The sequence below is a fragment of the Rhipicephalus sanguineus genome, chromosome 1, assembly GCF_013339695.2.
Source record: "Rhipicephalus sanguineus isolate Rsan-2018 chromosome 1, BIME_Rsan_1.4, whole genome shotgun sequence".
NCBI lineage: Eukaryota > Metazoa > Arthropoda > Arachnida > Ixodida > Ixodidae > Rhipicephalus > Rhipicephalus sanguineus.
In genome coordinates this window covers 267,919,714-267,945,946 of record NC_051176.1, presented here as the reverse complement: position 1 = coordinate 267,945,946, position 26,233 = coordinate 267,919,714, and the positions used below count along the sequence as shown (strand labels likewise).

General features: G+C 44.1%; 2 protein-coding genes across 3 annotated transcripts in view; one reads left to right on the top strand and one right to left on the bottom strand.

Moving 5' to 3' along the window:
* LOC119378927 (pre-mRNA-splicing factor CWC22 homolog) overlaps positions 1–11,429 on the bottom strand; it is an 81,868-nt gene extending 70,439 nt beyond the window's left edge. Inside the window, exons 1-2 of the mRNA XM_037648014.2 lie at positions 11,223–11,429; positions 10,107–10,402 (exon numbers count right to left, since the gene is read on the bottom strand). Of these exons, the coding sequence (XP_037503942.1) occupies positions 10,107–10,351 (245 nt within the window). The 5' untranslated portion in view covers positions 10,352–10,402; positions 11,223–11,429. The remainder of the gene's footprint in view (positions 1–10,106; positions 10,403–11,222) is intronic.
* A 33-nt stretch (positions 11,430–11,462) lies between these two features.
* LOC119378928 (histone-lysine N-methyltransferase EZH2) overlaps positions 11,463–26,233 on the top strand; it is a 37,557-nt gene continuing 22,786 nt past the window's right edge. Inside the window, exons 1-7 of one of the 2 annotated variants that reach the window (XM_049411762.1) lie at positions 11,463–11,569; positions 13,719–13,833; positions 15,422–15,550; positions 15,677–15,790; positions 15,902–16,109; positions 20,083–20,179; positions 21,619–21,782. In XM_049411762.1, coding sequence (XP_049267719.1) covers positions 13,726–13,833; positions 15,422–15,550; positions 15,677–15,790; positions 15,902–16,109; positions 20,083–20,179; positions 21,619–21,782 — 820 coding nt within the window. In that variant the 5' untranslated portion in view covers positions 11,463–11,569; positions 13,719–13,725. Of the gene's footprint in view, positions 11,570–11,861; positions 11,885–13,718; positions 13,834–15,421; positions 15,551–15,676; positions 15,791–15,901; positions 16,110–20,082; positions 20,180–21,618; positions 21,783–26,233 lie in introns of those variants that run through there. The other variant, XM_049411764.1, reaches the window with a different exon arrangement.

The following is a 26,233-nucleotide window of genomic DNA, read 5'->3' as shown; positions in this document are numbered from 1 at the left end:
AAGCTGCGAACATCCTTTGGGGACTTCGGAACACGAAAGTTTATAACGGCGCGAATTTTCTCTGGATCTGGGCGCACGCCTGTGGCATCGACGAGGTGGCCAAGCACGGTGATTTGACGACGAGCAAAGTGGCATTTGGAGGAGTTCAGTTGAAGTCGTGCTCTACGGAAAACGTCAAGAATTGCCTCTAAACGACCGAGATGTGAGTCGAATGTGGGCAAAAAAACAATAACGTCATCGAGATAACACAAGCAGGCGGACCATTTGAACCCTTGGAGCAATGAGTCCATCATTCTTTCAAAGGTGGCCGGCGCATTACAGAGACCGAAGAGCATCACCTTGAACTGATAAAGACCATCAGGAGTGACAAATGCGGTCTTCTCGCGGTCCATGTCATCGACGGCTATCTGCCAGTAGCCAGACCGAAGGTCGATAGTTGAAAAATAAGTAGCACCATATAGGCAGTCTAGGGCGTCGTCGATGCGGGGCAAAGGGTAAACATCCTTTTTTGTAATCTTGTTGAGGTGCCGATAATCTACACAAAAGCGCCATGTTCCATCCTTCTTTTTGACAAGGACGATGGGAGAAGCCCAGGGGCTGCACGAGGGTTCGATAATGTCTTTCGCGAGCATCTTCTCGACTTCCTGTTGTATTGCTGTACGCTCCGACGCAGAAACACGATATGGACGCCTGTGAATCGGATTCGCATCGCCAGTATTGATGCGATGCGTAACGACGGTCGTTTGGCTTAAGGATGTACTGGCAAAGTCAAAAATATCGCAATAGCACTCCAGAACGTGGCAGAGAGCTGCAGCTTGATCAGACGTGAGGTCCGATGAAACCATCCGTTCAATGTCGACGCCCGAGGATGGTGATGAAGTTGAACCTTGGGCTGAGCTGCAGCAATCATCCACTCTGAAGGGCTCGACATGGTGGTCCTGAAGAGCGGTAATTTGGGCGATGGAGATACCCTGTGGAAGAACTTGTGCAGTCAGTGCGAAATTGACAAGAGGAAGGCAGGTGCGGTTTCCAGTAAATGTCAGAACCGTATGCGGAACAACGACGCCACGCGTTAGCATCACGGCAGGAATCGGTGCAACCATGTAATCGCCATCAGGTACAGGTGGCGTGGAGGATAAGTCGACGTGTATAACAGAGTTAGGCGGGAGGCGCCTAACTTTGAGGTGCGTCGGTCGGATCGGAAAGGAGAGGCAAATCAAGGTGAAGAGAACCGGCTGAACAGACTATGAGGGCAGAGTGAGTGGCTAGGAAATCCATACCGAGAATGAGTTCATGGGGGCAATGTTCGATAACGGCAAAAAGAACGACAGCGCTTCTATCTTCAATAGTAACTCGGGCAGAGCACATGCCAAGGATGGCGGCAGTTCCCCCGTCGGCGACTCGTACGGCTCGGTTTAGGGCGGGCGTTACAACCTTCTTAGGTCGGCGGCGAAGAGCAGCACTCATAATGGACACATGCGGCCCAGTATCTATTAACGTGCTCACAGGAACATCGTCCACAGTAACGTCCAAAAGATTCCGGTTGGTCGTTAACGTCAAACGAGGATTTCTTGCTGAGGTCGTCAATGCAGCTCCACCTCCAGAAGCTGCACTGGCTAGTTTTCCGGTCGGAGGCGCTGTGAATAGGTCGGAGAGGCAGCATGGCGAGATTGTGGGGGCACGCGAGATTGACGGCGAGTAGGGGATGGTGAACGGTCGTAGCGAGGTCTGGTCAGAGGTGCGGCAGGAGCAGAGAATGTGGTCGGCATAGAAGATGCAAGTGCTGAGGACGACTGGGTGACAGAACTGGCCTGGTTTGGAGATCCATAGTGTGCCGGTGGAGCCCAGTGGTTGCGGCAATGGCAAGCGATATGACCAACGCGTCGGCAGTTAAAACATATGGGCTTGTCGTCAAAGGTACGCCATTCGGACATGTTGCGTTGTCGAGAATAGTTGGAAGCAAGTCAAGGAGCGGACGGCCGACGATAAAAAGGCTCAGAAGATTATACAGGTGAAACAGGATGTAGGCCGACGTTCGATAATTCTTGACGGACGACGGCCTGGATCAAGGAAGGCGTGGTCGGGGAAGGCTCAGGCGTTGGGAATGGAGTGACTACCGGTTGCGCTGCCTCGACTTCTTGACGAATGATGCGAGTGAGGTTGTCACGTGGAGGGGTCTGGCGGAAGACGTCATCACAAGACGAAGTAGGCGCTGTGTTTGGAAGGCGCGTGATGCTTTGAGGTACGCGGCGGGCTTTAGCCTGTTCGAGACGGCGGCATTCTTTAAGGATCGTGTCGATGCTCGCGACGTTGTTAAAAACCAGCAGATTGAAGGCGTCGTCGGCAATACCTTTTAGGACGTGGTTAACTTTCTCGTCCTCCGACATGCGCTGGTCGGCCTTGCTACAAAGAGCCAAGACGTCAAGAATGTAGGAAACGTAGGATTCCGTAGATGTCTGGGCGCGTGTGGCGAGAGCCTTCTTTGCAGCGAGCTGACGACCAGAGGAATCGCCGAAAAGGTCGCGGATCTTCTCTTTGAAGAGATCCCAGCTCGTTATTTCGTCTTCATGGGTTTCAAACCATGTCCGCGGAGTGCCGTCGAGGTAAAAAACGTTAGCGAGCATGAGTGTGCGATCCCAGCGGTGCGTAGCACTGACGCGCTCGTACCAGTGCAGCCAGGCGTCAACGTCGGTAGAACCATCTCCAGAGAAAGTGCCTGGATCTCGGGGAGGGGGGGGGGGGCGAGAACATGACGTAGGTTGTAGCTGGGGCGGAAGGGGTCGGCGGTGATCAATATTGTGCACTGTCATGTAATACCTAGGCAATTCTTTTCGGGGGGCCCACTTGCTGAAGGCCTTGAAAAATGCATATTTTCGTTATTTATTTTCAGTAAAACACCCCCATCTATTATTAGAATTTTGGGAGGGGGGGGGGGGGAGCCTAGACCGCTCCTCTCCCCATGGCTGCGGGCCTGGTAATACCCCAGACCTGGGGCATTTGATGGGTATTCCGAAAGAAATTTCTGCAGCTCCAGAAAGCATGGGTTCCATTTCACTTCCCGTGGACAAAACGAGAGGATACAGAATTTTTTAAATTGGCAGACACCTTTAAGAGTTGAATGCGATAGCGATATCCGGCCCCATCCTCATCATGCTCTGTTTCGCTTGTCATTATGTTCAGTCGCCAGGTCTCACCAGACACACACGCACACACACTCAACATACCTATAGTAAAGGTTTCCACCCTCTTCAACAGCACTTTTATGACAACAGTGTACCCACTACGTGTGTGTAAGAGAATGTGCGCACTAATGTGTATGGCCTTTGTAATGGGTGGCATGCTTTAAACCAGCAGCAATTATGTGTGCGATACGTTTTTGAAGTTGCGATGTACCCACTACGTGTTCGTTAGGGAATACGCGCAGTAATGTGTGTGCCTTTTGTAATGGGCACACACATTACTGCACCAACTCGATATTCAGTTCACATGGTGTGATGCCCGACGGCAATATACACTCGTACCCCTGTTTTACTGCAATATCACATCTCGTACTGTGACACCTGTACACAGGACACATATGTTTGTGAAGCATTAAAGTGAATTTCACTGCAGTTCCAAGCAATGGAGTGGCTCTGTGGTAGAACACCTGCTTGCCATGCAGATGGCCTGGGATCGATTCTCACTCGAACCTATGATTTTTTTATTATTTATTTTACAAAAGATGATCTTTCACTCACAACCAACCACGCAATTTCTGTGGAATGAGCTCTTTAACGCTATGGCATTAAAATGTACTATTCCTCGATAGTTCAATATGAACTATACTCAGTTCCAGAAGTTCCGTGCAACACTGTGGAAGCTACAGGCCTTCTCAACCAATCAGGAGGGCGAGCACATCTAAATGTATCCTTCCGCGCCCTGTCGTCTGCTAGCGGCGAGCGCTGCAGTGAAAGCGGCAAGAGCGTCTCGGGACACTGTGCAACTGCGCAGTGAGATGAGCTGTAATTGTGAAAGCGGTTAAATATTCTCCTCGGCACCGTAAAAGCGCGCGTCTTCGAGATACTTGCACGTAGACATTTGAGGGATAGGGTTCAGTGGCTCATGTTTCGGTGGAAAGCGCCGCACTAGCCAAATTGAATATGAAAGCACCACGCTTCATCAGATTTCGTATACGCATGCCCATGGGCATGCGAAGTGCTGCTTCGCTCCCTTGTCGTAAAAGCTGATCCGGGAATGATATCGCACAGGTGAACCAGGCGCCGCCATTTTGACTAAGGAGTGACCAAATCTGCCACCGTGGACTAATCACAACCCAAGACTGGGTCCTCCGCGGCGCTGTGGACGCTCGGGCTGTGCGGACTGCTCATAAAAGTTTAGATGGTGTCGTACCATTCCTTCGTACTTTATAAGTAAAAACATAACACATACGAGCCACAACAGCGTTATTTCTTTCGTCATTTGCATGTTATAACACGTACAAGCAAGAACTCTTTCTTCAGTATCATGGAGCCACAAAAATTGTTTTATACAGAAAATGCGACAAAATCGTCATACAAATCACAGCTACAACACGCAGAGAAGCCTTCAAGTAAAAATCCTCCGACGAGACCGCTTGCAAAAGTCATGAGGACAAACAACGGGCTACGTATATGGGGCACTACATCTCGCTTCGCAACAACCTGCGCTCGAGGGTCGTGTAGCCTTGGCTCTGCTGCACGGAACTTCTGGAACAGAGTATAGACGAGGCTACCATCCTTGTGGTAGCGTTCAAAGCACGGCACTCAGCCATGTTCGTTTATAACGCACGAGAGACGCAAGGCACGCATTTCGCCGTTTAGTGTGCAGGCTCTCATTCATTAAAAACGCCAATCATGGAACCCGTGCTGCCATCTATGTCTTAAATAGGAAAACACCATTTGACGAGCTGGGCTCGTCAAAAGCCTGTTGAAACATTGAAGAGCCAGGACGAGCACTGTTCGTCATAAGCAAATAAGTGACAAAGTCTCATGACAAGCTCAGCTCGTCATAAGCAGTTAAAGGGGTTAAAAGCAGTATATGTGAGCGTTATGAATTATTTGATGAAGTATTTTTGCCACTTGAAATGTGTGAACTGCAGATACTCTCGACAACAGCGACGTGCATACTGTCTTGCCATGTCTTGTCCACCGTAATTTTGCTGCTCAACAACTTATGCATGCAAGACAAGTGACCACTGGCGCAAAGCTCCTCCCCGATGTGCCGCAGCAGTTGCATGCGGCGTTTAATCTGACAACGGGTCAAAGGCATAAGCAAAGATGATAACAATTACCCTTTTGCTACCAGCTGGCAATAGCAAGCAATGACTGCTCGTCACATCAGGGAGGGACACTGCGCCGATCCTCACCGTCCGGCATGCGTAATCATGCAAACCGCAATTAATCTTTGCAGTGGAATATCTCAGGGGCACAGACATGCTAGAAGAATTCGTCCAAATGGAACTGTCTAGAAACTCGACTGCCTCTAACTTTTCAATACAAACATGTTTGCTTGCTGCACTAATTAAAAGGTCTATTATTCAATCTCAGTTAATTGGGTGTCTGACAGCGATAATCATTCTCACTTTGTGTCCCCCTGGATACATAACTTATCTGCAAAGGTGGTTTTCGCATTCTTCACAGAGCTGAATTTTAACAAAACCATAAAGCTTAACTTTTAACGCCCGATATATATATTATATGAAGTTTCATATGTTGCTCAAATTTTAACAAACTGTCACCTCATTCAGATTTTGAGGAGGCCAGAACTGTGCATGCACGTGCAATGTTCACAGGTTCTGTGCAGTTCTCCAAATACACGCCTACTACTTTAGCAATGCATATTTTAAGGAAACCAGAGAAAACAGGCGGCACTCTTGACGTAGAAGAAGCACTGACAAAGAGAGTCTCAGAATCACAAGCTTTCAGAAAGGTGTTTCGTTTGTTCAAGGAAAGGTGCCCCCTTTAACTAGGTAGTCAAAGGAGCCGCTGGCATCACAGTGGTAAAAGTGGTGAGGAATGGGAAGGGGGGGGGGGCATCTCCGAGGGCTGTGGCTTGGCCCTCGTGGCTTAGAACCTGTGGGGGTACCAGCTCCGACGCCTGTTTCAGTTCACTAATTCATAAGGTTACAATGTTCACTTTATTGGCTTCTCACATTCTATAGCTCTTGCCATGATCAGTGAATGTCTTATTCCCTCTTATAGGCACTACGCACTGATGAGAGTAGGTGACATCAGCCACTGGAAATGGGCAGAAAATGAGGTGTGCGTGAATACCTCCCCCACTATAGTCCAACCATGACTGGGTTCATGCATCAGAAAGACGCTAGAATTGTGTGTGCCCTTTAGTTCTGCCACTAAAAGAGGGCTCTTGTATCTCGGTAGTTTGACAAAAGCACAACTTTGTTTTTAATTACTTAAGGTTAACAGCGCGAAAATAAGACACGGCGGACAGGAAAAAGACGAGACAAGCGCTGACTTCCAACTGAATTTTTATTGACACGAATGCTCTTATATACCCGGGTTAACAGAAAACAATCGGTAACAGAAGGTGAAAACATAAGCAAAGATATGAAATAACTATACATCAACTATCACTGAGCCTGCTACGTCAACTCCCGCATCCCAAAAAACAGAGCTCCCTGTCTGACAATGCAATTGATGGCTTGCTTACGCACGTGCCCCTTTCACGCGCCATCTGAGCTGCCTCAGAGATTATACGCTCATGCTCTTCTTTAATCTTATCCACGACTGTGGTCCTTTCAAACTGCGGAGTGCACCCACACGTGCTCACGTGAAGCGCCAGGAAGCCATCTTTGCCATTACGAACGTTATTGGCGTGTTCCCGTAAGCGCTCGTTCAGACATCTGCCCGTCTGGCCCACGTAGCACGCGCCGCAGGACAATGGGATCCTGTACACCACACCCTGCGCGCAGTCGACAAACTGCGTCCTGTGCTTCACCACGCACTGTTTACCGCGCCTCTTCACGGGGCAGGTCCTATTAGCCAACTGGGCCAATTTGTCTGGAGCACTGAAAACAACTTTCACGTTGAGGCGTTGTCCTATTTTCTTTAGGCGATGTGCAACCGTGTGCATATACGGAATGACCGCCAACTTTTCCCGCTTCTCCGCTGTGCTGCGCTCTTCGTTACGGTCACTGCCCTTACGTTTTCTCTTTCTGTGCATTGCCTCTGCCACAGAAATAAGCAACTGGCGCGGGTACCCTTCTCTTTCTAGGCGCTTTGACTGTGCCAGGAGACTGGTTTCCAAAACGTGATGGCAGGACCTCTCTAATGCGTTCCGAAAACATGACTGGAGTGATAAGACGTACATTCAAAAAGAGGGTGTCTCAATCGGGTCATCCATAGCCCCTTTTCTGAGTGACTTGCTGTTGGCCAAATTTGACAGAACATTGAGTGAAAGGCTTGGTGAATTATCAGTCGTAAAAACTTTTCGGTATGTGGACGATTATCTGATAATCTTGAACTGCGATTTGGATGTTTTTCATGCTAAGGTCACGCAGGTGTTACAAACGTTTCGCGATTGCCTATGTCCGCTCGTGGTGACACATGAGATGCCGGAGAGAGATAGTATCCGCTTTCTTGACTTAAAGATTTCACTCTCGGAGCACCACACGTGCTGGTGTTACGAGCCCCGTTCGCAGAAGCCTATTTTGCCGTTCTCGTCGGCACATAGCAAGCTAGTAAAGAGAGCCATCGTACAGTCATGTTTTCGGAACGCATTAGAGAGGTCCTGCCATCACGTTTTGGAAACCAGTCTCCTGGCACAGTCAAAGCGCCTAGAAAGAGAAGGGTACCCGCGCCAGTTGCTTATTTCTGTGGCAGAGGCAATGCACAGAAAGAGAAAACGTAAGGGCAGTGACCGTAACGAAGAGCGCAGCACAGCGGAGAAGCGGGAAAAGTTGGCGGTCATTCCGTATATGCACACGGTTGCACATCGCCTAAAGAAAATAGGACAACGCCTCAACGTGAAAGTTGTTTTCAGTGCTCCAGACAAATTGGCCCAGTTGGCTAATAGGACCTGCCCCGTGAAGAGGCGCGGTAAACAGTGCGTGGTGAAGCACAGGACGCAGTTTGTCGACTGCGCGCAGGGTGTGGTGTACAGGATCCCATTGTCCTGCGGCGCGTGCTACGTGGGCCAGACGGGCAGATGTCTGAACGAGCGCTTACGGGAACACGCCAATAACGTTCGTAATGGCAAAGATGGCTTCCTGGCGCTTCACGTGAGCACGTGTGGGTGCACTCCGCAGTTTGAAAGGACCACAGTCGTGGATAAGATTAAAGAAGAGCATGAGCGTATAATCTCTGAGGCAGCTCAGATGGCGCGTGAAAGGGGCACGTGCGTAAGCAAGCCATCAATTGCATTGTCAGACAGGGAGCTCTGTTTTTTGGGATGCGGGAGTTGACGTAGCAGGCTCAGTGATAGTTGATGTATAGTTATTTCATATCTTTGCTTATGTTTTCACCTTCTGTTACCGATTGTTTTCTGTTAACCCGGGTATATAAGAGCATTCGTGTCAATAAAAATTCAGTTGGAAGTCAGCGCTTGTCTCGTCTTTTTCCTGTCCGCCGTGTCTTATTTTCGCGCTGTTAACCTTAAGTATGCACAACCAACTAGCCCAGTCAGCCACTTTATTTGTTTTTAAATGCGAAGCATTTCTTAGCGAACCTCAAGCACTTTGGCCGTTTGTTTGTTTGTTCCTATCTATCTATCTACCTAGCCACCTATGTCTCGGCGCTATCCTGGTCATCTCCTTAACATGGTGTAGACCAAAACTGGCAGGGACGGGTAAGAAGATTTGACGAATGTGATTGTCCGGTCTTGACGTGACTAATGTGAAAATCCTGTCGCGTACGTCAAACCCTTCCCTCCAGACAAGTGTGGCTCATACCCATTCACCATGGGCCGCGGTATACGGGTATGCACCACAGGTGATTGCCAGTTTATATACCAAGGAACGGCGACAAGAGACATTGGTAAATTAAACTCGAGAGTGTTAAGAAAAACCGACATCGGCAGCATTGACCCGACGAATGGAAAGAATAAAAATTAGGATTCCAGCAGGAATCGAACATAAGCATTCTGCGTGGCAGTCAGGTATTCTTCCACAGAGCCACACCAGGTCTAGAAAGTGCTTTGAAAAAAGATCTTATGCAGGCGTAATGTCGGTGCAACGTCAATTGTGGTTAAGGAGCAGCCTATGTAACTTTATAACAAAGCAATAAACACTCCATATGTACTCCTACGACACAGGCGTCATGTCAGGTTAACATCTGCACACGCGCACATGCACGACCTCGAAAAATACGCTCTGCTCACAGAAACTGGCGTGTTAGCATTTTCTGAAAGCTGGAGCGATAAGCCCACTGCATCGTCCACAGCACGTGGCTTCACTGCAGCTGCGGAGGCATGGGCACATAAAACACAAGCAGCGGAATCGGTGAGGTCTGTGTTGTGCACATAAATCACAATAACAAAGACATTGCGCTCGCTCGCTGCCATCTACATGAGAACTGTCAAGAATCCCTTCCACACACGCACACGTGTCGGAGAAACGTGTGTGCATTCTCCATCATAATGGACAAGTATAAACACTACATGTCGGCTTACCACGTCTGGGGTTGGTAATACCCATGTTGCTGTTGGCATCGTTACGCAACTGTAAACAAGTGGTTATGAAACACGTTTGCGACTCTTCACCATATCTGTGTGTGTATACCATTTGTGCCTATCTTTAGCTTCATTTCGTAACGTCTTGCTCAATGTGAAAAATTACGCCACAGTCCCCTCCCGCCACATGCTTCGCATTACATGGATTCCCACGGTACGTAAGATCCGACCAATTTTTTCACTCACTAGGCTGTACCTTCTGGCACTGTTCCAAGTTGAATTTGGGTGACCACTGTTTTTATTTTTTTATAACTGCCAAATTCAGCAATGCTTCCAGTATTTTTACAATCGTAGAGGTTGCAGCGTTAATGTTCATTAATATGTGTGCATATATATACAATTGAAATCGTATTTAAAGGTACCAAACTGGTGTTAGTGCCAAGTGGCTTGAGAACAATTACCGTAGATCCCTCTCCCTTGTTGCTGAGTCACGAGAGTCCACACTCCTTTCCCTAGAGTCTGTGCTCCTCTCACGTGACCATCTATCCCATGGGAAGTAGTCCCACTGCTTTGGCCCGTCCTGGGAGTCCGACGTCTTTTCACCGGTCACATCCTCTGGCAGAGGGCTCTCGTTTCCCAGTAGAAGACAGTCTGGACCACCGCCTACTTTGCGTTCCGGTGCTTGTTGTTCTTTTTCATCAGCCATTATCAGAAGTCCGAATAGTTCACAGGATATCCTGCTACAGTTCAGACAACTCTGAAAACAAATAAAAACAAATGAGCGGCTCTGAATCCTGTGTGCGCATAAAATTGACTGAACAATAACGGCAAAAGAAGACAGCTGGAGTATGAGCACTGTGCAGCAACACTTTTGCAAATAAAAATCCAGCTTCACATTACTTTTTGACCGCATCATTTTTCGGGCTGCCTCTATACAGATTTCACTGACGGCCTTCGATTTAATGGCTTAAATGTTTCCGATTCCTTCAGAAGATGACTCGTGTAAAAGGGATCATGTTAAACAATAAAGTAAAAAAAAAACGTTACTCAAAACGAGTTCACAAGTGTTGAAGATTGGGCGAGTTGGTTCGTCGTACTTGAACTGGTATAGCGCATTACGGGGAAGAAGAAACGGCCGAGCAGACCGACACAAGAGGACAGAGCGCTTCAAGATCATAACGAGTATTGAGCATGGACTGGGCAGTGTTCAGGATCCCCGCGGCACACAGCCGAACGTATAATATATGCCGCCATCACACGAGTCTAGCAACAGTATCAATATTATGAAGGTCCGGCATGACAAAAATAAGTCCATAAAACAACATAGCTGACGCAGGCAAGCGAAAGCTTGACCCGTCGCAAAAGGTTATGCGCAGCAGAAATAACAGCAGCGAACTAAAAGAAGGGCACTGAACGCTACATTTTGCACCGTATGACTCCTGCAGTTAAGTACCGGCGCGCATCAACGTAACCATACATGACTATCTAGCGTTTAAGGCGCTCAGCGCAAAAAGAGGGGTAGGTTCCTAAAGCAATAACAACAAAGGTGTTACAGATTTATGTGCAGAGAAGGCTACCTCGCATATTCAAGGGAAGATCACGCTCACGTCCAGCACTTAGATTAGCGATACTAAAACTATCACGCGTCCAAATACAGTTGAACGAGGGAACCTCCAGAAAAAGCGCAAAACACCAACAGCATGCGACCGACGCAACCAATGCAACAGAATTCGAGAATTTTGTAAACTGCTGCCCGCGCCCTCTATTAAAGTAGCCAAGCCCAGTAGGCGACATAAGCCAACCGCGGTCAGCCGTGTCGACACATTGGCGCCACACTCGGCGCCGCGTGAAGCTCGCGGTGGAGTATTTTACGCGTTGCTGCGCGTTGTGTTGATGCTTCGACGTCGCGTTCAAGCGAACGCTGGTAAGTTCATACAACAGCTGCCACTTATCGCGAAAACGCTAAAATAAAAAAATGCGGAACTGGCCTTTTCGAATCTTTCGAAGCGTAATTGTGTACGGTTGCTTTATTTTTCTTTTGCCATCTTTCATTGTGCTGCCTATTTGACTGGCGTGCAGACGAATTGAAAGAACAAAACAAAAATTATTTTGCGGTTCGCTCCGCATTAGGTTGCCAGAGTATGTGAAGTATGCGATTATGTGAAGTATACGCAGTCCCACATCTGAGCCGGTCGGACCGTATCATCACCGGGTCTTCGTAGCACCGTGTTGGAACAGGGTTTGTTACAACCCTTTGGTTTTGTCGACGTTACTTAAGGTGCGAAGAAATCGACTTGCGCACCAGCCACTGTGGCCTTTATCGTTTGCTGCCGTTCAATTGGTTAGTGGAATGCAATGCTGCCTGTCCGATAAAAAAGTAGCAGTGCGTGCGAAAGTATTCCACACTGGCAATTTTCAGGATGATTTATTTGTGTGCACATTTTCTTTATCGTTTCATTTTACACGCTGCTGCTTTCGTATCGGTGACGCTTTTCATATGTACTTACATTATCGTGTTGGAGTAGAGTTCCAACGACGATATAGAGACTGGCAAAACAACTGAACAAGTTATGTCAACTCCGTGTGTTTTGAGTGATGTTGTTTTAGCTTCTTCATTTCGCGAGTTCTTGCAGCTGCTGCCTTGCCGAGTATAAAACGGCCCACCAAGCATGTATGTTCAACTAAACATGTAACACTGAGCATGTAGCCATTTATGACCAATCTCCCAGAGTGGTTATGTGCCACTTGGTAGGTGACCAAGTAGATGAGCATAACAAGTGGAAACAGAAGTCGACAACAAAAGCAGGCAAGCGTGGATCAAAGTAAAATGAACGGAATAGGACCAGGACATGCAGCGTAATAGTGCTTAGCTACAGGGAGGTGAAGAAGGAGTCAACAGCATCAGTAGCTGAGTGTGAAGAAAGAAGTTTAGTGAACGAAATGATACCAGAGTGTGCTGTGAGTGAGGAGCATCGAGATACATACAAGGGAGAAAGGAGAAGACATTTCAGTGAATGCTGATAAATCTTTGTTTATCTCCACTTCCCGCATGCTTGTCTTTGAACACAAGTTTTACTAGCTACAGCTTTGCCAAAAGATAAAGCCTTATATGACTTGCATAAGCTTGGCATGGTTGGTCTGTGCTAAACTAATCAATACTTATGGTTAAAAATGCCCCAATAAATGTTTCATGTTAAAATGATCATGTGGTGGTGTTCTAATTGTAGGATTCATTTGCTGCTAATTGCGACACTGAGAAAAACAATAAAACCAGTTTCATTGAAGCTAACTGAGATCCTTAGTTTGTCGAACAAACCATTGCACAACACATGGTCACTTGTTATTGTGAAGGTGACTTTTCCATCATTTATTACTTTGTTAAAAATGCCTCAATTCATCAAGACGATTCAACTTGACACCTGTGCCAAGTATGTTTTCCAGGCAAGGATGTTGGCAGTATGCAAAGGCATGCAGCTGGCAAGATTTCAGTGACATGGCAATATAAGCCATTAGTTCCACAAATCACGATTGGAACCAACAGCAGAGCATCAAAGTTTTGTTCTGCCGAGACAATGCCTGTACCACTTGCTGTCAATCTAGAAAAATTGCCCTGAAGTGCACTAGGTAGGAAGCTGACTGTCTACTCGTGGCCTTTAACAAGTAGCTTACCAGTCAATAACAAACTGCACCAGGTGATAACATATAACTAGCTGCACTTTCTGTAATTTGACATGCTCAAAACGTTTATTATGTAGCTCTCAAAAAAAAAAGGTTCGATTATTTGAAGTGCTACCAACTGTTCAACCAATTTTTCCTGGCTATGTCCCAGGATTGCATCTCTTGACTCAGATGGAGCATAAGTTTGGAATCGTTTTAATGGGCTTGGTTCTTGCCAGAAAAACAACTTGGATCTTCAGCCATCCCTTGGTCTCTAAACATTATCTGCAATGAACTTGTTAGTTTCGATGTTTGTACCAATCAGAACTGACTGTTTCACTTTGCTCATAGTGTTAAATTGTTTTTAACCTGTGCATCTTTTTCTAGAGTCCACTCATTGTTTCGTTTTCTTGTAGGGTATTCATGCAAATGGATGTGAGCAGAGTAAGCCCAGAATGGAGAAAACGAGTTCGTTCCGAGTACATGAGACTCCGGCAAATAAAACGCTTCAAAAGGCATGATGAAGTCATGGTGTGTATCATATTTTGCTGTGAATTGCTGTGAATGTCTAGAATTTGCAAAAGTGCTTATTAAAAACATCTATGCAGAATCTCCTTTGGGAGTTCTCCAAATGATGTGTAAGTGTTGCGTTTTATTATAGGTAGCGGCCGTTCCTGGAATGTCATTTTCGGGCGGCATCGGCATAGCGTCTTTCATCTTCTATCTTGCACTCGTAAGCGTCTCGTACGCTGTCCCATGGCACACACATCCCGTGGCCCCTGAAACACGTTTGGCACCATAATTTAGCAAATTTAGAATTTTCCTGATGTGTACAGTCGGCTTTACATATCGTCCTGCAGAGGGCTTTTATTTCACTTTCATGAAAATCAACAAAGCCTTCAGAGAGAGTGTTACCTTGCTATATTTGTTTTGTACCGCGGATACAATGCCTTCATGTAGGTCACATATGTTCATATTGTGCAAGTGTGGATGCATGGCAAGTGGTTAAGGCTCTCGCCTCGGAGCATGAAGGCCTGGGTTCGAACCCTAGCACTGGAGTGAAAACTTATTTTCTTCATTTATTTCTTTATAGCGGTGATTGCCTTATGTGACAGAAGGACGGACGAATGAACAGTTTTAAATGCATAAATATTTCTATGCTGACTCAACAAGAAAACTGCCCATCTGTCGCATAAGATGATCGCCGCCATAAACAAATAAATGAATAAAAGATAAGTTTTCACTTCGGTGCTTGCGTTTGGACCCAGGTCTACAAGTTTTCTATATAAATAGCTACCCACAAGTTCATAGTGAAAGGTTAATTGACAAGGTTTCTTAATTGGGCTTTTCAAAGTAACTTTAGCAGTAGCAAAGTATTTCCACATTGCCATACAGTCAGTCTACAAAGACTACAGGTGCTTTACAGTCATAGGCTTTTTATAAAACATCTGTATTGGCTAAAAAAAGATCTCTGTACTATCCCTTTCCACTCTCACTGTGCCCTAATAGGTGCTGTTATCACATAATACTCAGCACTTGGAAACACTTTTGCCAGTCTTTTCACTCTTGCCTAAAGAAGTAACTTCCCAACAAAGCAGAGCTCATTTTGCAGCTTTTTATTTCTTGGAACGGAAGCATTAAAGAAAAGCATTGAGAGCAGCAACAGCACAAGGTGTGCATGCATCAACCACAGTGCACCCTTAGTGCCCAGGAACAACTTGCAGCTGGCTAGGGCAGCACAGTGCTGGAACTGAAGTATCTAGCAACGTTGGTATGCACATTGCTTAGATGGCATTTTTGAATCCGCCCAACCGATTGTTATAATGGGAATGGGTCTCCATATTTTATACTATTAGTTTTAAGACCAGGTCTCTGTCAGCACCTTTGCAGTGACAGGTATGATATATGTTTTACACTTTTAATGCTGCAATATAGGATGCATATTTGTAGTGGCTTTCTGTTTAGCCTTCATTCATCATTACAGTCTGGCTTCCCTTGGGACGTCAAGTTACACATCTTGTGACCAGAATAACATTGCCCCCCGCTTCCCCCAGTATTATGTTTGGGTTCAGTAGCAGCAGATGTTCAAGTATGTAACAGTATTTTTTGTTGATTTCAGGCTGCATACATGACCAACAGGCGCTTCATTATTGAAACAGCAGCCCTCTTGCAAAAGCAACAGACGGAGACCAAGGCTGTTTGTCTGTTTCCTACTGACATGCCAGTACACCTTCCTGTAATGAAAAAGGTATTACAGCATTATGTTCTGTGGAGGTGCTTTATTAATGAAAATGCCTCTGAAAATTCTCGCCATTTGCTACTTGATGCGAGCTATTACTTATATGACTGACAATTTTTTTTTTTCATTTTGAAGTGTGAGGCTGAGTTGGCAGATGGAAGCAAGCAGGTAGCACCAATGCGCATAATGTATGCTGTCAATCCCATCCCTACCATGTACACATGGGCACCTACTCAACAGAATTTCATGGTATAGTATTTGTCTGTGTGATCATGATGACACTTGTCACATTTTGTGTAACATTTGTTACCTTGGTAAGAATCTCATTTTGCCGTAAAAGATGTAATGCTTTTGTGACAGGTGGAGGATGAGACTGTACTGCACAACATTCCCTACATGGGAGATGAGATTTTGGACCAAGATGGCACCTTTATTGAGGAACTGCTGAAAAACTATGATGGCAAGGTGCATGGGGACCGAGATGCAGGGTCGGTGAATGACGAACTTTTTCTTGAACTGGTTCACGCTCTCATGGCCTATGATGATGATCCAGGAAGCAGCAGCCAAGGTGTGTTACGGTTAAATTTGATGCTTACTTTGTCAGTGACTATATTATTCACCAAATGAAAAAATGGGAACACATCAAGGGCTCGTTTCTTTGTTAGACACAGCCTAATTAAACAAACAGACAAGCCAAGGAAAGTATAGGGGACATTGTGTATGTTAATGTGCAGTGCTTCGCTGGCTTTGTCCAATCACAGAACTTGCACTTAGTCACTGAGTTTGTCAGGCTGCTCACAGGCTACTTAAAGGGACACTAAAGAGCAATACGATTTTTCTCATATTAGTAAAGTACTCTTTCACGATACCAAAAGCACCACGCTTGCTGCGAGAAGACGCTTAGTAAGCGAGAAAAACGCACAAAAACAAAATGTGGGTGGCGACGCCACCTTGAAGTTTCCGCACCATTCGCCGTGATGTCACATGTTTTGACGGCGCCTACTAGGGACTACGTAGTTCCCAATTGGTAAAAATGAAGTACATTGTCCTCTGAGGGGGCCATAGACTTAACATACCAAGTTAGAAGTAATTTTGTTGAGCCAATGGCGCCAAAATACGATAAATACACTTTGAAATCCGTGACGTCACGCGGGAAGATTTCGGCGCTAAATTTAAAAATGAAACTTTGAACTTGATTTTCTCCTCTATAAATAAACCTATGATGGCAAAATTAACGACATTAGAGTTCTCAAAGCAGAATTCTCTTTAGTGTCCCTTTAATCGCTGAGTGTATGATGGCTTCATTAAATCCGAAGTGGAAGTTAACTTTTTTCTTGATATTAATGAATTGTGTAATTTATAATAGGAATGGGCTCACATCATTTCTGCCCACTTGAACAACCCCTCCCCTCTTCCACTGCTGTTGACGCTGAACAGACATCTTGGTCTATATCAACCATATTTCACTGAAATAGAAAATGTGTATTGCTATGAAGCCTGCCAATAGTGTCTGTGGTGTCACAATACATGGTCTGGTTGGTGTTCATTAATTTAGCGCGTACGCTTGCCGCTGCACATGATGTATGCATTCTATGATTATTTGTGCACCTAATAATGTTGTTCGCAGTTATTGAATACGATGGGGCATTACTCATGGGCCGATGCCAGAATGTATTGTGCGCATAGGTAATGTCAAATGAAAGGTCCTCATATGCAAGGACTTTTTTTTTTTTCATGGTTAGGCTGCAGGTTTTCTGGTTAGGTTGAGTTTTCTGTTCGGAATAATGTTTTGCCACCTGTTGCTTGCTGGAACCGTATGTGCCATGTTCGCACTTGTCGCTAATGCTTCACTGCTATAGACATTCTATTGTATATTGTGGTGAAGCAAACGTATAGCAGTCTTCCATGTGAAGAAGAGCCTCGTTGTTGGCTCTTCTGACTGTTGGCCTTGTCTTTTTGTTTACTGTAGAGCAGCATTTCCTGTTTGTACAGTAATAAGGATCTGCACCGAATAGTTACAAACTTACTGTTGTATCTGCTCCAAGTGATCCCAAAAACCGTTTTTCTGTTCGAAAACTGCTTCAAAACCGTTTTTTGGATTGATATCTTTTGTAACACAGCTTTACTCATAGTTAATTTTCTTTCCCTTTGTTCCTGTACTAGCTTCAACACTAGCTAAGGAGGGAAAGTGTTTCAGGTTCGAATCGGCACCCCTCGATGACTCAAGTGCACGGTGGTAGCACGAAGGAAGAGCCGTTGTCCAGTGAAGAGATGCTTTATTGTAGCACTCAGGTGTCTGCCCGGGTCCAAGCCCAAACCTCAGCTCTTTTCTCTCATCCAAAAAACATCAACAACCCTCGGTCAGACAAAAGAGTCCCCCAATAAGCCAATCACACGTGGGGGTTCACATCACCACAACCAATAGCACAAACACTGTCATGACAGACACAGCATTGGTAAAAAGCACGTCACAATCTACAACACGCGAGGGGATAGGTTCACCATGCAACACGTCTCTTCACACTCTCCCCTGCGTTATAGCTAGAGCCTTGACGTCCGCCGGCACCGGAGGCCCGGCTTGAGCTCAACCAGCCCGCACACCAGACGTCTCTTTCAAGAAGCTGCCACAACAGCGGCAAGAATATTCCCAGTCCCTGGCCACTGACGATATGTGTACGTGACAGTGAGATAAAAACACTCGGTCATCCCGTGCAGCCAGGCGCCGAATCGCTTGAATGCTCTGAATGCCGTAATTGGGACCAGAGGGTGATTGCACACAAAAACATCCCTTGGTTGCATCCAGCCAAGTGGTCGTAAAACTAATTCTGTTTTCTTACGGCATTCTCAAAGGGTGCGCACAGATGCCAAACAGTAATTGAAACCGGGTGGCCGTGTGTCATGTCGCCCCATCTGCCCGACACGCTTCCCGTTCAGCTTTTATCTATTCCCATTTGCTCCAAGCGAGGGGGCGGCTCTGCTCTCCAAAGGCGCCACCACAGAGACGCCTTTCTTTTCCCGCATGGGGGGTCTTCCGTGTCCCCTTTTCGTGTAGCCACCCGTGTCCTTTGTTTGCGGTAAGTGGTCACAACGGCAGCGCGGGGAATCGCTCTGCGCTTTGCAGTACTTGCATAGCGAGGCCACATAACAACACACTGACTCTACATACCTCAGACTAACTCTCATGCTCACCATATTGCTTCAAATCCTCAAGAGGCTGGATCACAAGTGTTAATGTGTAAGCGTAATCTTCCTCTTCTGCTTCGCTGCTAATCTACAGACCAACACTATCGTCTTGATATATTTTTTTTCTTTTCAGTCATGACACCTACCTTCCTGCCTTATGGGTGTATTTGGGTGCAATACCCAAAAACTATAGTCTAGGGGCAGGATGGGATTCCCAAGCTTTGTGTGTGTGTGTGTGTGTGTGTGTGTGTGTGTGTGTGTGTGTGAAAAAGTACAAAAAAAAATCAGATTTTTAAATAGATAACATTATGTCTATGCACACAGCAAAATTTTGGAAGCATGTTTTCCAGAATTCTAGTGTTGTAACAAAATGCAATGGAATTAAGTGTTTCACTTGGTCCTCTATTTTTGTTATTATTTTTCTTTTCTTTTTTTCAGAATATGCTATTATTTGACAGTCGTGTTGTCACCTTCATTTCTGATATATCTGCCCATAGCAACATTACAATGCCATTTGTCCGCTTCGCTGTTTTAAATGATGTCGCCGAGGAAGTCATTGAGGTTGCTTGTTTGACTGACAACCCCACCTCTGCTATTAGGAGGAGGTGATAATTTCAGAGATTTCTTTGTAGAATATGCAGTTTAAGCAATACATTAAAATTTTGTTTCAATATACAAAACAAGCTTTGTGTGTGTGTGTGTGTGTGTGTGTGTGTGTGTGTGTGTGTGTGTGTGTGTGTGTGTGTGTGTGTGTGTGTGTGTGTGTGTGTGTGTGTGTGTGGTGTGTGTGTACACACAAGATCACTGCCTATAAACAACCATCAATACCAAAGGAGACTGGAAAACAGATCTGCGAGAGAACCAGTGTGGTACTTTAGGCTAGTGTAGGCAGTCTGACAAATGGCAGCAGTGGAATGAAAAGGTCTTGCCTAGGGAATTTAGCGGTTATTCACTTCATACTTTATTCGCTACCTATCAGATAGAGAGCCCAAGAATGAGAGTGTTTTATAAGGACTTGTTATGTTGGGCATAGAAAATGGCTCCAAACACAGTCATTCTGCAAGCAAAATTATTGCTACTGTACACTGCATCATGGACCTGTAAGTGACAGGTTATCTGACGTGCAGCTGGGAAGCAGAAAGCTTCATTAGCTCTGTTTCGGCCTTAAAGGTACTATATTATCATCCTTGACAGCCTAAGTTTCACTTCGTTTGTCATAGAAGGTTCACTTTTAAGCATTCCCCCCCCCCCCCCCCTTTTTTTTTGTTTTTTCAAAGTGGTACATCTTTGAGAAGTGTTGAGTACTGCCATGATGTCTAGATCGTGATTTCCTTTCTCTCTCTCTCTTTTTTCTCAAGACAAATATGATGACAAAGGGTTACCAACAGACTTCATTTTCACTGCCATCTGCTCTGTGTTTCCCGATAAGCGATCCCCACAAGAATTGAAAGAGCGGTTCGTACCACTGCATGTATTTTTTGTTTAGAAATATTTTTAAGAGCTATGTACTGTGTTTTAGCATAATTCAAAAATAAGAAGTGCTGTTTCATTTAAAAAATGCCATCGCATGAAATTTGTGCATACATAAAGTATAGTAGGCACGGTTTGAAATAAATTGACTGACATCTGATAAATTTCTATTCGTGAATGAGTGACAATATACTCTGCACAAATCCTTATTGAACGTTTATGTGTAGTACTTTTTTTTCTTTTTGCTGACAGCTTTGCGGTGGTTATTTTAAACACATTACTGTGAAAAAGCAAATGTTGCCTGAGTGCAGTGTGGGTGAAAGTATTTACACCGGGTGTTTCAAGAAATGTGTCCGAAAACATATAAATTAGGGGATTACGATGTTTGCTCACTGCCTTCTGCATTACTTTTTCTGTGGCTGCAGACATCTTAAGATGAATAGAGGTCTTAATTATGGCAGTAACTATATAAAGTAAACTAATTAACACTTTAATTAGAGGGTACAGGTGGTCAGGTCAAATGGGAAAATTGATGTTCTTCTTGCGAAGTGTTCATTGCCACTTTGAGATTTCCAAAATGTGGCCGCTGGTAATATTTGTGGAATGATGCAATCAAACCAATTTCACTGGTGAAACCGAAGCTTGTAAGAGTGCAACTGCCATACCCGTCTGAGACACCCAGAATGAGCACGCACCATTATCAACAATTACTTTGCCATGTGGGTGTGTGGGCTGTGCTTGCCATAATAACATGCATGGCAGGCATAGTTTAATGATTGAAAGAGTGTTGTCATTCTGGGCATTTCAGAAGGGTGTGGAAGTTGTGCTCTTCAGAGTTTGGCTTTTGTTTCACTGGTTTTGGTTTCACCGGTAACTTTAGTGTCGTCACTTTACAAAAATTACCAGCGGCCACTTTTTGGAAAAATCAAAGCAGCAATAGACAGGAAGGACTTCCATTCTTCCATCTGACCCCACAGCCAGTCTCCTATAGTTAGAAAACTAATTATTAATTCATATAGTTACTGCCATAATTAATGTGCCTAATCATCTTTAGATGTCTGCTGCCACAGAAGTAATCATATGAAAGCAGCAAGGAAAAATTACATTATCCTTGTTTCTGAGTATTTTCGGACACATTTCTTGAAACACCCAGTCTACAATGCACATTTAAAAATCAGTGTTTGCATGCCACTCTTATGCTCTCAAAAATCCCGTGAATGTCTTTTGACCTTTTGAAGGTGTATAAAAACAACACGTGTAAATACATCATCTTCAATGGTTGGTGTGTTCTCTGTTCTACTTTTGTCCTGTTTTCCTAGCATACCTTGTACTTTCTGGTCAACAACTACTGTGCTGTTGCATGTCAAAATCTTTGCGAGTGGATGTGCCACTCAGCTGCTGAAAGTAGATCATGTGTCTGGCAGGTACCGGGAGTTGATGGAAAAAGTGAATCCACCTACTGTTCCTCCCGAATGCACACCCAACATGGATGGACCATTCGCTCAGTCGGTACCCCGTGAACAAAGCATGCACTCTTTCCGGACTCTTTTCTGTCGACGTTGCTTCAAGTATGACTGCTTTTTGCACAGTGAGTGTCTCATCTGCTTTTGTCACTTTGCAGAAGTGGGGGGCTACTGATTATTGAGTTAACGCAGATTAAAAGACGTTAGTAGATCATTCCTGAGTTTCAGAAATTACAGTGCCACCGAAGGAACCAGATTTTGTAATTGCCTGTTGTAGAGAGAAAATGTGCTCCAGGGTTGCCTCATTATCCCTGTATGAAGCGTATTTTTTTTTTAGATATTAATGTGTAGGCTGGTGAAACTCAGCTAAACTAAATCTCAACAGTACAAAAGGCATAGAAAAGCAACTGTGGGTACAGCAGATGAAAAAGCTAATCACAATCACAAGCGAGCTGCATCACAGGCTATTAAATCGTACCTTCAAATTCATCAAATTATTACTATAATACAGGTTAGATCACCTGGTTGTCTAGAGAGTATATTATGTGGCAAGTAAGCTTGCAACTAGTTTTGTGATAATCATTTGCACACTCTTCATTTACTTTTTGGGTTATAATAATTCTTGTGTTCACTTCTTGATGTTTCTTTTGGTTGTGTGCTGTATCAGTGGTACTGTTGCTATGACCTTGTGACATGAGCCTCAATGACACTATTTTGGTATGCAGAAGCAGTGATTTTCACTTGGTTTTGCTGTGTGTGGGTCATTTCTTGTTCTATAGAGGCAATGATAATCAAGTGGATGTCTAGTATTTTGTTTTAATCTTTTAGAGGCACAAGAAGAAGCAAAACTGTAACTTTACATGTTGAAAACTAAACAAACCATTTGTCAAATACAAAAATGCAGTGCAAAAAAAAAAACACGGCATATCTCTAACCTCTTTAATTAAATCATGGCAGATGCCAGTGATGGTGTTCTGATATGTTGTTTTCTAAACTAATATAGCTTGAGCATGTTAAGTTTAGAATTACATTACTCAAGGATACGTGAAATAATCTTAGTACTGAAAATGGCTGTGTTTGTTTCTGTGAAGTTTCAGAAGTAATGCGTTTTTGTGTGAGTGCACGGCAGTGAGGTTACTGCTGCTGTAGCGGAACTTATTAACCTCTATTTCTAAGCATCCTAATTGTATGTTAAATTCAGTAGGTAATTGTTGTGAAGTAGTGTCGATAAACTGAGCTCAAGCCTTTGTTATAGGTCTAGATTTATCTAGGCCCTGTACTGAAGCACAATTTCCAAGAAAGCAGACAAAGTAAAATATGTGGTGCTATGAGTTGTGTGTGAATTTTTTTTTTTCTATACCGCAGACTATTTTAAAAATGTGACTTTTTATTCTCTTCTCCTTTTGGTTTCTTTTTCTCCTGAACTTCCCACTGTTTTTTCGTTTTTTTTTTTCGTGTCCTTACTTATTAGCAAATAGAGGGATGGATATACTTCCAGGTAAACAGAACACAACTATTTGCATCTCTGCCTTACCCTCCACTACTTCCTTGTTCCAAAGCTTTTTTTTGTGTGTATGTGTGCGTATCTAATGCTTAGTAGATTCCCAGCAACCTGCTGCACCTTTGCCTGTATTTTGCCACTCTGAATGGCCAAGTTTCATAGAATAGTCTTGTGCAAACCAGGCTGGTCATAAAGCTTCGAAGTGTCAAAAATAGCTTAAGCATACAACAGAGGCTTGCTTTATTAAAGTGATGACTCTCATGGGCTACAGCCTTGTTGCATACCTCTCGAGCTACAGCAATCACATTGAAAGGCATGAGCCTTCGAATACCTCATTGAAGTGGAAGTGTTATTGTTAAAGCCACAAGCTCGTGTATTTTGCGACATGCATGAACTTCCTTTACTCATAACACTGCCACATATTGTTAGTGAAATCTTTTTAGGTATACTTGAGGGGAACCAAAATGTCATTACTATGCCATGTGGAAACATGATGTTGCATAAAAGGGGTGGGGGGAGGGAAGCTTGCAGCATTATTTTATAGCATTTACTGGCTTATTTCAAAGCTTGATGATCAGCCTGCCATACTTCATCTCTTCATCTGCCATGTCTACCTCACCTTAACAATTGCATCATGTGAGCATTTTACATCAGCTTAGAGGGCCTTGTGAACTACAATGCACATGATCAGACGTTCATCTTTAGCATTTGCATACTACCACAATGTAAACATAAAACCAGTTTCCAGAAAATATATTATTTGAATGCTATGAACTTCTCTTTGGCCATGATCCACCATCCTGGCAACTTTTCTCGAAAGAGTAGATGTTAAATGCACGTATTGTGGAAAGAAAATAATTTTAGGTAATGTATTAATGTTAGAAGTGAATCCTGCAAACAAGGAAAATATTTTCTTCCTTGGTTTCACTATCCATGATGTTGTCATACCTTTCAAACTCAATGAAAGTGGCTTTAATAGTTGTCTTATTTACTCCTCACTGGCCTCCTTTTTTTTATGGTTCTTTCTTCATATAAGTGCCCAATGCAACTTTTTCTCAATGCAAGAGCTAAAAATGAATGCTTCTTAAAGGGGATAGAGGATATCTTTCTTGACCTAAAATTAAGAAGACATCTTGAACTTGATTGTTTTGTTGGTAAGTTTTAGCACAGGGTTCCTACCCTCTCAAACTAAAGGGGAGATGTGAGTCTTAAAAAATGTTTTCTTTATTAGTTGGGTTAACTGAATGAAGTTTAATATGCTTATTCAGTTTTTTTCTACAGATTCCAAATCAAGTAGATTTTTATAAGCTGCATTACAACAAAAGATATGCATTTTCTGAAAGCATATTTCTTACGGTACTTTTTGGCAACTTAGATTTGTCAAACACTAAAACAAAGTATATGTCAAGACGGCCAGAGAGCTGGTCTAGCCAATGATGCTAATTCATTGTTTCCAATGAACTTCACATGCAAAATAAACGGATGCAAGTATGAGTGAAAAATTTTTGCTTTATACACTTCATGATTATTGAGAATTATAATGTGGTGAACATTATAAGAAAATAAATAGCATCATCGGCCTGACCAGCTTTCTGGCAATCTTGCCACATACTTTGTTTTTGTGTTTGACGAAGGGAAGTTGCCAAAAATCCCCGTAAGAATTATGTTAGAAAATGTTGTAGAAATGGCATATCTTTTGTTTTAATACAGCTAAAAATTTACTCAGAGATTTGGAATCTACAATAAAAAATAACTGAATAAGTGTATTAAATTTCATTCTGTTCACCCAACTATTAAAAAACCACGTTTTAAGATCCACATCTCCCCTAAAGTCAATATTTGTGATTTTTCTAGTCCTCTTTTTACAGTTCTGGATAGTCATACATAATTTCAATGTAGCATGTATCCTGGTTTACCCAGCCAAATTCTTGTGCATTTATATATGTTAAGTTATTTTGTGAAAGCAAAATAAGGCCAACTAAGGTTTTTATTTCATTGCTGCCATTACCCACAATAATGCTCACAATGCAGAGCCTACTGTGTGCTTCATCCTAGTGGCAGATACCGTTAGTAGCCTTGTGCTGTTGTGTCAATTTCTAGAACTGCTGAACACCTTAAAAAGAATACTCAGGTAAAAAAAAAAATTATGAAGTCGCCATTGATTCTTACATAATTATTTCAGTTGCAAGATGCAGGTTTCACTGTAGGTCTTTGTTGAGCCGTCCTAGCATTGTTTATTCAACAGACAGACAGACAATGAACTTTTATTTGGTCCTGAGAAAATGATGAGTGCCCCTGTCTGCGGGCTGCACCCACGATGGAGCCGGGAGGTTGAGGCTCGTTTAATCAACAGTGGCCGAACCGAGGATGTTTCTAGAACTAGCACTTTGACAATTAGATCTGCACAACCACCGATTTTCGTTAGCAATTTTTCTTTGCCATTGGGGGATCAAGTAAACTATACTCCAGCACTGTGAAGGCTACAGGGGCCCTTTAGCCAAAGGGAAGGGCGATTAGCCCCTCCACATGTATTCATCCGCGCCGCGTCGTCTGCTCAGCGTCTCCCTCGCGTCTGCTCGCACACGTAGGGCGAGTAAAGCGAACAGATGGCATTACCAGAAAAAAAAAGACTGCACCCATTGCAGCTGGGGCCCTCCACTTCAAATTTATCAAGTCATCGTGTGCTGTGTGATCCCTAAGTTACAAACTGACGCGTGTATTTGCTTTAGGTTAATGTGCTTCGACAGCAATGTATTTGTGACTATATTGCACTAATTCCAAAAACCATTATCAAATTCTCTGCGCGTTAGACTTCACAGGCATGGCTAAACAAACAGCTGATCTCGCAAATGACGACAAAATGTACCTGATGCTTTGTCCTTAGCATGGGATGGCACAAAGCGATGGCTTATTTCACCACTTATTTGTTGCTGCTAGCGCAGTTGGTGAATAGAAAGAGCAAGTTCAGATCGAAGCAGGTGGTCGCGGCTGCATGGGCGCTGTCATGTTGATTTGTAGCCACAGTGACCGGCGGTTACTGATAGAGCAATTAAAGGCGCACAACTTAAATTCGAA